Source organism: Nanorana parkeri, unplaced genomic scaffold (genome assembly GCF_000935625.1).
Source record: "Nanorana parkeri isolate BGI_ZX_2015 unplaced genomic scaffold, ASM93562v1 scaffold330, whole genome shotgun sequence".
Lineage (NCBI taxonomy): Eukaryota > Metazoa > Chordata > Amphibia > Anura > Dicroglossidae > Nanorana > Nanorana parkeri.
The window spans coordinates 1,196,420-1,208,904 of record NW_017306598.1 but is presented as its reverse complement, the minus strand read 5'-3'; the positions used below and the strand labels follow the sequence as shown (position 1 = coordinate 1,208,904).

The 12,485-nt window shown below is 37.7% G+C and overlaps 1 protein-coding gene across 3 annotated transcripts in view; it reads right to left on the bottom strand.

The window, feature by feature from the left end:
• Positions 1-7,050: 7,050 nt before the first annotated feature.
• The window catches only part of OLFM3 (olfactomedin 3), a 179,741-nt gene continuing 174,306 nt past the window's right edge, over positions 7,051-12,485 (bottom strand). For all 3 annotated transcript variants that reach the window (XM_018558292.1, XM_018558291.1, XM_018558290.1), the window contains 2 exons: positions 9,498-9,604; positions 7,051-8,031 (listed from right to left, as the gene is read on the bottom strand). In XM_018558292.1, coding sequence (XP_018413794.1) covers positions 7,354-8,031; positions 9,498-9,604 — 785 coding nt within the window. In that variant the 3' untranslated portion in view covers positions 7,051-7,353. The remainder of the gene's footprint in view (positions 8,032-9,497; positions 9,605-12,485) is intronic.

The window sequence follows — 12,485 nt, the reverse complement described above, 5'->3', positions numbered from 1 at the left end:
TGATCCAATACCTGAGCACACTATACCCAGACTAGAACTTTGTGTTGCAGTATTAGCTGTTGAACTAGCTGAACTTGCCACCTCAGGAATGGACATTGAGCCTAAATATATTGATTTCTACACTTACAGCAAAGTAGTGTTAGGTTACATGAGACCAGATGACTCTATGTTTATGTTAACAACAGAGAAGGAGATCCACCTGTCCAACACAATGGCATTATGTTTTTACTGACCACAATTGTGCAGGCCATGCTGAAAGAGCTGTAGCTGCAAGTCACTTTAAAATGGCCAATCTTTCAGCGGATAGGCACAGCTCAGTTCTCTCCTTTTAGCAACATTGACCTTGCTGTGTGGCTCTTGTCTGTCACTGCACATCACACTAGAGGGGGTGATGCTTGTTGAGGCAGCTGAAGAACTACATATCTCTTTAAATATTGAAATGGAAAGGGTGGGGAGGGATCAGGGCTGTACATGGACTTTAAATCCACCTTACTCTTCTCACATGGGAGGGGTGTCATAATTAATTATAGGTATAGCTAGAATAAGTAACAAACATTCAGGAGAGTCTGACAACCTTCATGGCAGAAGTCTCAACAATCATCAGTGCTAGACCTTTAACCCATTTCAAAAGACCCTGAGGATCCTTTTTTGCTTTCCAGCAACTCTCTTGATTCAGAAAACTTGAGTAGTCGAGTTGAGTTAAATACGCTTTGAGATAGGTGGCGAAAGCAATACATTTCAGATTTGAAACCCAGAACAATTGGCAGGTTGGCAATCCCAATCTAAAGGTTGGTGACATTGTTCTGGTAAAGAGCTGCTAGTCTCAAAGAAACAAGTGGCCATTGGGATTGTTATTCCAAATTTTCCATGTAAGGACGAGAAAGTTAATAAAGTTGAAGCTTAAAGTGACATTAAACCCTCAGATTTTTTAACATAAACCAATACTGTAATGTGTGCCTTACTGCAATCCATGGTTGTTTCCCTTCTCTTTGCTGCTCTTCCTTTTAAATCCTCATGTCTTCTCATGCTTGGGAAGAACTTCCCTTTTCAGCTCATGGCCTCTTCCTGTAGTGCTGGCTCAGGTTACAAACCTATACAAACCTATACACAGACACCATGTATCCATTCCTGAGACAAGGCAGTCTGCTGCAGAACAGAAGTTCTGCAGAGCATGAGAACAGATACAGATTTAAAAGGAAGAGCAGCAAAGAGAAGGGAAACAACCATGGATTACAGTAAGGCACACATTACAGTATTGTTTTATGTTAAAAAAATCTGAGGGTTTAATGTCACTTTAAGTTTTTGGAAACAAAGAAACAAAGTTGTTACTTAAACCAGTTTTTTAACTGATTTTTTCTGCCAAATTCTGAGGACCCAAACAGTTGTATCGGCCTATACTAGACAAGGGTTTTAAAACAGTTATTGCTGCTGCTATTGGCCTTAGTGTGAGCTCCATCTATTAGTCTGCTTCCACACTCATTAACACAACTATTTTAATGCCTTTTGTATTTGCCATTATTCCTCACCCAGAGGAGGAAGAAGCATTTAGATCCCAATCACCATGTATAAGCTCATGTTGAGGAAAAACACCTGCCTTTACTTAATACAGCAAGTACAGCTAGTCAGTATCGGACGTCAATCCATGTCCAGCAACTGCCATATCTACCAGTAAACAAGATACACTATTGTATTGCTGTAATACAGTATATTTGTTCTTAATATATGTTTTCTCTTTGAATTTCCAACCAGTTTCAGCCACTCTATTCTTTTCAACAATGCCTCAAGATTTATTCACACAGTCTGGTTTTTTGGAGGATAGGGGGTTTAGCTTTATGTTAAGCTGCACATGGGCCACAGGCTAACCTGTAGTGAGGACACAGAAAAAGATTGGGAACCAACTTTCCTTCTTTCTTTGTGTAATAAATATTATTGTGTACATCTTGGATCATTTTTTTTTGTGCCTGTGTTTAATGTGAAAATTTTCCCTACACAAACATACAAATACACACAAAATGAAAACCATTTAATACAGCCTACAAATGAAGATATATGCTTTGAGTGATGTTCATAGAATTGGATTCTTAAAGAGAATCTTGAATCCCAGTAAGTCAGAAAAACACTAATATTAAATCTATAGTGCTTTTAAATCTGATATAAATGCATAACTATCTTACATGTACTGCTCTGCGTCTTCAGAACCGATCAACCTTTCATCTGTGATAAGACCTGCATTACCTATTTAAATTCTGCAGCTAAAAGTAGAGATGAGCATAGAATACAAATTCTATTGATTTTGTTTCAGAGTTTCAGCCTGGTATTCATTGTATCACTCTCTGCATACTGAGTTTTGTTGCTCCTTACATGTGTAGAAGCTATTTAAATTTGTTTTGGCATTTGTTGGCAATGGAATACATAGCTGGCTATTTCATTTAGAAAATATAAATAATTCCCTTTCTTTGTGTATAATGACAGCAATGTATACCACGTTATGGAGCCTGTACTCTATGCCACTAATTATATTTACTCAGTGCAATACCCATCTGTTCTGCTCAGCAGTATTCTACAAAGTAGCAGCAGTAAAAAAAGCAGCAAAGATACCAGAATGAGTCACATGGCTTTGCCAATTCCATAATCTCTCTTTCCTTGCAGCAGATGCTGACAAACAGTGAGGGGGTAGACTGTGACTGGGGCCCTCTGTTATTGGTTCCTGCTCTATTCCGGTGACATAGCATGAATGACTTCACCTTGTGACTGGACGGTAGTAGAACTACTGATATGGGGGAACACTGTAGCTGCCATCCGGTGAGTGAGGAGCTAAAACCAGATACCTGTTTAGAATAATATGGTATATATGTTCCTTTATTTTATCTTTGCATTGTTGAACTACAATGTTTAGGTGCCAATAGTCCAGAGTTGTGCCACATCCCAGTCCGTGAGTCTTGTGAGATGCATAAGAGTTAGGGATCTGGATACAGCACCACAAAGGCTAGTGTAAACAAAGCTTTAGTTTTTCTTTTCTTAAAGAAGTGGGCCCAACTTATGATTTTGCTCCCAGGTCCACTGAATTCAGAAAACACCCTGATGTGAACCTAGAGTCTGGTCTTTACATATAAATGTATATATGTGGGCACACATGGCATGAATGTATGCAATACTATTTGATCCATAATTGTAGTTACTTTCTAAGCATATACTATATAATACCAAATATTTGTAGCAAATGTGTACTCTATCCTCAGAGATATGGTAAAACTTTTAACAACTAGATATCAAGAAACATTTCACAATCACTTGTCTGAAAAATGAATGAGAGTGTATAAAACAATTTATGCTTGAGAATGGTTTGCATGGTTCTTCTACAATGATGTTATAATTATTGTTAACAAAACAGAATAAGGCAAAAAAGGTTCAGTTCAACTGTTCCAACTGTGGCCGAAGGTTTGATGTCACACCATGAGATGGTTCTTGATTAAAATCTGTATGAACATCTCACAGTCTAAACATTTGTAGACACTCCTACTTTATTTAATTTTCTTTAACTTTTAACCCAACATCCCTTTATTATAATGTACATAGAAACAACCTCAGCGTTCCTGATGATAATTTTTTACTTATCACATATTCTTCTACAAGACTGAATACAAATGTGGGAAATTTAAGTGCTGGCTCTTGTTCATATTTGAAATAATTCATCACAGCACAATTGGGCAGTTTTCCAAAATTCACAGACCAAATTTCTGAAAAATAGAAATTCACTAATGCTGTTTGATCAAGTAGATATGCAGCAGTCCAGGGTTCAGGCAGTGCTCTTGAGTCTTGGGTCAACTGGTGATGAGTAAGTCAACTGACCGTCAGTAGCATCTTCTTAGTTGTAGAAGACAATGTAGAAATTCTCACCACAGGGCTGCACTGCATCTTGAATGACTTCTTAGATCATTTATACCAGTAGTGGGGATATCATTATGAACTGTAAGGAGTTCTGTAAAGACTAGCCTATAACCACCACAGAGAGCTGAGATAATATATAGGACATACACTGGTGAAATGCGAGTTATAGAGCAGTATGAATGCAAGCCCAGGAGAACATCGATTACTGAAAAACAAAGAGATTTGCAATGGACATAATAAGGCAAATAACAACATACACTGAAACACTGAAGCACAAAAAATGATTGAAGATTTTTATAAAAAAAAACTAGAAAACAAAACTCAAGGCCAATGAAAAACACTATCCATTAGTACCGTTGTGTAGTCAATCAAAATAACCCATTTTATTTTTATATTCTACCTCTGTAACTGCTGAACATCTTAATATTAAAACCCTGCACATCAGTTATCAAATAAAGTAAAACCTGTTAATTCTAAACATCAGTCAGAGAAGCACAAGAAACAAACCTAGTTTCTTCTCCATTATAAATGCAACAGTCAGTATGTTCTAATGATTTGTTTCTACTTTGTGTGATTTGAACCTAAATAGATTTGTATGCACCTAGGACTTTATAGCATATCTCAAGTGGTAATCCAACTTTATTGCACAGTACAGAGTGGCCAGTCTAACATGTTTCAAGCACGGTTTACAGGACAGAACAGCACAAGGTGACCAGTAATAAGCTGGTTGTCAGAAAGGTAAAATAGGAAATTTTAGTGTTAATTTACTTTGAGTAATTGCTAAGTTGCTATATAGGGTGAAAAAAGATCTACCAAAAAGGTGACTGCACCAAATTATGAATATTTTGGTAGGTAAAGCAAGTCAAATATATGGGCTGTGAATTCTATCTGTTTACTGGAGGTCTGCTTTAGGCTTCCAAATGGCCGTGTTTAATCACTATATCTTGGCAGAATGTTTTTTAAAAAATTAAGACAGATTTATTGTAAACTTTACACAGATCAGCTGGCTTTTTAGATTTTAAAACTCTGGCACTGTTTTTTTAAAATGATTTCTAATGCAGTCACAAAATTAATATCACATCCTGGTTACTTTCTCACAGTCTCAATGCGTTATTAGAGTCAACGTGATTAATAGACCAAATAATTGTCCATCGTTATGACTTATTAGTGGAGGCCGCTCCAGGGTTTAATAATTAGAGATAATTAGACCTGCCAGCAACTTATTTAGTGATATGAGAATGGAGTAAGGGGCGGGCCAAGCTTATTAACTCATTTATGTTTCCACTAGAAACAGGCAATGAATTAAATTGCCCCATGAAATAAACAAAACAGCATGTAACCTAACACTGCACAATTTGTACTTGTGATTTCTAAGAAAAATATAAAACATTAAAACACATTTCTGCTTTCTAGTGAGAGATACTCTAATTTCTCAGAGTGCTGAGATATTAGAGCTTTAGGGCTAAGGATAAGTTATTGGGGTTAATTTACTGAAGGGAAATAGGCTGTTCACTTTGCAGGAGCATTTGCAAATTGCAGGGGACGTTTCCCCTTAGCGTAGTGCATAAGGTGAAGCTCTGCTGACTTCCTTTATCCAATTATGTGCAAAAAAATACTGTTTTTTTTTTAGTTTTTTAGTTTCCTTGCATATGATTGGGCTTTCTTTGCAAGGTGATATTTAACCATGTCCAGTAAGCCAAGGGAAGCTTTCCCTGCAAATGTCTTTGCAAAGAGAACAGCCAATTTGTCTTTAGTAAATCAACCTTATAAGGACTTCAAAATCTCCAAATTACACATAGCAGGTGAAGAATAGGGATGAGTGAAGCTGGCTGGGTTTGGTTTGTGTACAGTTTTGCAAAATTTTGCTTGAATTCAAAGTTTATAAACATTGTAGTGTACCCAATTGTTATTCAATTCTGCCCATTTGTACAGCTAATAAGGAAAATATTGTCAAACAAGGGCATGGGAAGCCAGACACTGCCATGGTGGGAAGGGCGTGGGAAGCCATGCACTGCCATTGTGGACATTTTCTATTTAGAATAAAAAATACAGTATTTCTCCTTTTACAGAACTTTCATCTCCTCCTACCGACTTAACAAATACTGACAATATGGTTGCTGTTAGCTCACCCTTTTATAAAAAGGAAGCTGGGTCATACATTCTTTCAGATTATTGACTTTCGTGTCCCATCTGACCATGGGCAAAGGCTACGCACTACATTAAAGTGTTCCTTATTTCTGTCAGAGTGAAAATGTAATTACACCTCAAAAATTATTTAACCCTTCTATACATCAAGTATTTGAAGCTATTACCCTTTTAATAAAATATCTAACAAGCAAAGCTTAGCAGTCTGGGAAGCACACATTTCACTGGTTCATCTTATTCTCTAGGATACAATATGGGTGATGATTTATTTAAAACCTGGTACATGTTTGGACAAATTACAATGAATGTGTATTGTAAAAAATGCTTTAGCAGTGGTTATTTATAATGATTAGTAGATCCAAAGATCTTAAGTTATATGCAAATCTTGACTTCTCCTGCAACAGTCAAATTAAGCCACCCCCCTACTAGCTCCCAAGCCTCTCTGTATTTCCTTTAATGTGATGGTTTGCTTTACTGAACAGTAGGAATAATTAGAGGAGGCAGCTTTAATGAAAGATAACCTTTGGCTATCCATTTTTTTAAAATCATATCCTCTGTTAGAATTGCCCAGGCTTCTAAGTGGTTTTCTTTATGGTACAAACTAGATAATAATGTTATCAAAATGTTTAAAAAAATTATATAAATTAACTAACCTCTTTGCTTCACATAGTGCATAATGCAAGGACTTTTGAGATAGTTTGGTACTTTTACAAAGCAAGTATCAAACCATAAATAGCCAAAGCTGATTAACAAACCTCCTCTTAGATATGCAACTCTGAGCTATTTTATGTATTCAAAATATCTAAAAAATATATGGGCTGCATCCTCTCTACCCTTTATACTCAAACCAAAATTTGGTTTCTTCTTTTCAGTTTTGGACTGAGCATGTCCATGCCGAGATTTACATCCCCCTATATCGGTTGCTTCAGTTTTATCCATCTCCCCTTACTCACATTATCCACTACATTGTTGTGTTTGCCTGTAACATCTGGATGTTGCTATAAATATAACTCTTATAAGACAGATTCGTATGCACTAAACATCTTTTAGTTTGATACACCTAAAAATATCTTTATATAAACCAGTTGCCTTCCATAAAATGTCTGTCAGCTCTACTTAACTGATTGTTGACTTTTGCATGGCCCTAGAAGTACCTAGCATAGAAGAGAAAATAAATAACAGATGGATTATCAATTAATAAAATAAGATGTAGAGTTATAGTAAGCATGGATGATGTAGACAAACTGGATGGAGTAAAGTAGAAAAAACTGTATAGAGATGAGCTAGTGCTCCCTGGTGGAAGGCTGGTTGTGTTGAACCTCAGACATCACTGTCCGTTTTGATTATGTGAAAAAGTGTGACATTAAAAAGCACCTGGTGTCCATTGTTCCAAGCATACAGGGCACGATCTCGAGCATTGTAATCCAGCATTGATATGTGAAAGTACTGATTATGAAAGGGAATGTCCATGTATTCATATGTAGAGGACTTGGTAGAATATGAGTAGTAGACCTTTGCCCCAGTAAGATGGTTGTTGGTAACATACAATGTGCCACAAATCATAAAGGACTCTCCAGCACTCCTCTTAGGATATCCTGTACTCCAGCTTTTAAGCACCTCTAATGTATCCTGTCGTAACTGGCTAACAACAATATTGCCAGCATTCTGGTTGGTAGCATAAACAGCCCATAACCCAAATTCATCAGCCATGAGATCTATGTCAGAGTAGCCCCCCCATGTGTAAGGATAGACGTTGTTGAATCCGGCATTGTCCAAACTACGTTGGGCCAAAATCTTCCCTGTGCTAAAACTGTACTTAATTATGATGTTGCTTTGGTACTTGTTAAAGTACAACGACCCATTGTATACCAGGTGGCTGGTGCCAGCCCACTTCACTGGTAGTGTGTAAGTCCTTGATTCTGCCCCAGTGACAAAATCTGCCATTGACTTGTACTCACGCACAATTTTGCTGGTTGTAAACCCTTCCATGTACCAGACCTGAAAAGATGAAATAGATATGTAAGAGAGAAAAAAGTTGTATTAATTCAGCCTCAGTTGAATCAGTCCCCACATCATAGATACAGTATATAGGTTGAAACTTAAATTTTTGTTAGCTTTGGATATTAAATTTTTTTTAAGATTGAACACCTCACAGCAAGTTATTGTAACAATTATTAACACGGAAAGAATTAGGAGTTCCCAGGCCTTATAATATCACTTTACTTCCAACTTATAATTTACCAGTAGAACTCTTCTAAGAATACATGTCTACATACAGATCCCGGCACCCAGGACATGTACTCTAGACATGTGCACTGCCAAAAAATTCGTTTAGTTTCGTTTCGTTTTAAATTCGGATTTGTGTTATTTCGTTTTTCAGGATTCGGGTGTGAAAGTCAATTCGGATTCGGAATTCGGATTCGGACGAAATTCGGTAGCGTTCGTACGAACGTTCGTTTCGTTTTCTGTTCTTATTCGTTTCGTTCGTTTGCAGCAAAAGTGACATTTGAGGGGGAAAAATATTTTTCTCCCCTAATGTCACTTTGCTCCAACGAACGAAACGAATAAGAAACGAATAAGAAACGAATAAGAAACGAATAAGAACAGAAAACGAAACGAACGTTCGTACGAACGCTACTGAATTTCGGAAATGGAAATTCGGATTCGTTTGCATTCGTTATGTCTGTAATTCGGAATTCGGATACATCCGAATGTCCGAATTTCCGAAAATTCGTCCAAATTTCGATTCGGAACGAAACTAATCGCACATGTCTAATGTACTCTAATCTTCTTTTAAGTGCCCCAGTTCTCCTTTGCAGTAAGTAGTGCTATCAACCAGAATATGACAACACACTTTAATCTTCCCTAAACTTTTGGTTCTGAGACTACTTTTCTTTGTATCTTGTATTTGCTTTGACATATTTCACTTTGTAACAGCATATTACCTTTCACAAATCCTTATAAATATTATGTGTGTGTAATTTATGTAATCATAGAATCTGCCACTTTTTACAAATTACTGGGATTCCATTACCACCTCTGCTACACACTGTGTACTAATGGCTCAGCACTAAGGGAATGCAGCAAGAGAGGGAAAGGGACCAAAGGCAGGGAATACAGTAAAGAGAAAAAAGAAGACAGAACGAATGGATAATATAAGGGACAAAAAGTATCCACTTTTCAATATGTTATAGTACAAGCCACAACACTTCAAGGTATTTAGGGTTTCCTCCAGCAAAGCCCCTGCTGTAGATGTCTGGATTCTTGAAGAATACTGTACAGAGTCTTTATTTTTTAAATGCACCATAGCAAGCAAGTGAACCGCAATTCACAACTGATTAGAAACCCATTATAGAGTCATTTTTTGCTGTATTTGTTATTGTTAATTCTGATATCCAGATTATTTACATAGGGATTACCTACAAGGTATTTTTTCATATTATAACAATTATGATAATACATACACGATTATTTTTCTCTGATGCTATAGGATCTGTCATCCATGCTCCAAACCTTGGCCCGGATGCCTTTATAGTAATAGGTCCAGTAATCTTCATCAGTTTTCCACAAGCTAAAAAAACAACGAAAAATGTAAGTTATGGATAGGGCTCAATAAAAAAAAAAAAAATTTCACCCACAACCTGCTGCTTCTTGAAATATCATATAAAGCATAATATGCCATGTGATACATACAATACAGGTAAATACTATATTTATGTCAGTACAACATTTTTATAAATAATGTTACCAGTGTAAAATTGTATTTGTACTATTCAGTATTACGAGGAGACAGTCATTGTTAACGAGACTTGCAAACCTAAATGTGCCTCAATTGATACCTTCAAAATAGTATTTTATGATTTGTTCAGCCAATGTATACCGGTGTATACTGGCATTACAGGTCAGATGGAGTGGAGGGATAAAGATTCAGTGTCTAGTTCAGCAGAAATATTGTAATTAGCCCCTAGGTGGCATATTTATACAGCCTACTATATCGTGCAGTTATGGTGCCAAGTATGTAGAGATAAAAGATAATGGCTTAATTGTAAATTTTTAAAAAGTAAAACACAGTAATATCCTTGATTGTATAAACTATACTCCTATAGGCACCCATACAAAAGTCAAATTGTCACACCATACGATTGATTCCAAATTAAGTTCTATGCAGCAGACTGTGCATGGAGAGAAATAAATCATGCCAAATCTGTTTTGACCAGATACTTATGATATATTAGATCATTTATTTTTGCCTCATCTGAGTAAGCAGAAATTTATATTAAGGGCCAGTTCACACCACATTGCATAATTAAAGTCTCCCGTGTTCTGGGCAAGAGGTGCCATGGTGGTGGCATTTAGCCATTTATGTCAATAACACAGCAGCCACGCCTCCCACCCGCAGTGAGATCGCCCGCACCAGGACAAGTGGTACAGCAACGCCCACGGTTGGGTACGGTGAGGATTTTAAAAAATGGTACATGCATTGACATGGATGGCGCCACCATGCCCCCTCCCACCCCAGAATGTGGGAGGCTTTAATTATGCAATCCAGTGCGTTCCGGCCACTCACCGTCCCGGAAACACACTGCTCGTGGTGTGAACCGGCCCTTAGCCTTTCTTCGTATTGTACACATCCAGTATCCAGTAGATGGCATGTTATTACAAAAAATCTATACTCAGGATTCTAATGCTACAATCAGAACTTTTACCCTATATAAAGTTGTCTGCATTGTAACAGATAATAGTTATTACACAGTGACCTTCATACCTTTTGCCTACTCCACTACAGAAGAATTTGCGATAAAACAACTCAAAGCTGCATCGGTGATCAAGGACATATTCAAACAGAGGCCACTCATTAAACAAGCCACAGGGCTACTGATTATTATAAATATATTCAGAGGCTCTTCAATTTGTATTGCTAAGTTAAGCATAGTGGAGTCATTATGAAACACATGATAACATCATCACATTGATAGAATGGATGACATCACTGTTTTTTAAATGTTGGTCATAAATAAATTAGGTAAATTAGGTACAGCTCTGAAGATATTCAGTGCAGGTATCTAATAAAAACAAGGTTATTGTTTACACATTATCCTACTTCCCACCAAAAACAGATAAATGCACTTTATATTATATTCATGACCTGTAGACCTTCATGATGCTTCTCATAGGTGCAAACTAATTACAGATTAACTGTGCTTTTAATACAGTCTTATACTTACCTGTCCTCGCTCCTAAATGACCTTTACTCTGTGGTTTATTGTAGACTCCCCCATGCTGTGCATGCATGATAGAACCTCTATTCAGTCGTTTGGAGGAGTAGTCAGCCATTGGTACCCAAGATAGACAGCTAGACAGTGTGGGCCAAAACCTGGCTAGGCAACAGGCACATTTTTTTAATGGTGTAATTTATTTCTATGATAGATATAATTATCTCAGACTTTCAATTTATAATTTAGGGTATGTAAAGTGTTCATTGTCTCAACAATTGCTGGTTTCTAAGTAGTCATTAATTTTTGTCATGAAGCTCCTCTTTAACTGCCTCCGGGCCGAGCGGGAAATGGCCGCAATTTAAAAACAGGCAGCGATGCCTGTTAACATACAAGCGATCCGCCAGCTGTAGAGCCGGCGGATCGCTTGTATGTTGCAACGATCGGTGCGCCCCCCCTCCGCTTTCCCCCCCGCCATTGTCCCGCTGATCCCGGGCTCCGCTGCGCCTGGTGCGAGCCCGGGATCAGCGCCATGCCTGTGTAACAGGGGATCAGAGGGAGCTTGTTACACGAGCTCCCTCCAGTCCCCTCTCCTCTGAAAGAATGCGGAAGTGTTGTATATTACATCACTTCCGCATTCTTGTGTCACTCTCCAGCTTCAGAAGCTGCAAATAAGCTGATGGAGCAGATCTGTGCGTCATCAGCTTCTTTTGGGGGGTCCTAGGTGACATTAGGGGTCTTGGAGACCCCTGATTTCTCCACAAAGAGGACCTGTCACATATTTTGCTATTACATAGGGGTTTTTGTTTAGCCCCCGTATGTGATAGCAATAAAGTTTAGTGAAAAAAAAAAGATAAAAAAAGTTAAGTTCCCCCCAAAACAATTTAAAGTTACACATAAAAAAGAATTAAAAATGTTTTTTTTTAAAGTCCCCACCCATACATACATGCACACAAACATGCGTCGGGGGCGCATACGTGCAAAAAAGCCGATTGCGCCCATTACGCCGCACATGTTACATATCGTCGCGAACGTCGGAGTGAGAGCAATAATTCTAGAGCCATCTTTTACTGATAACACTAAACTGATGAGCGGTAAAAGCTTTTAAAGTGTCGCCTATGGCCAATTTTGGGTATGGTAGTTTTCTGTGATGTCGCGGGTGCGCATAATTTTAAAGCTTGACATGTTTGGTGTCTATTTACCCGACGTGACCCCGACTTTTATATTTTACCAAAAAAC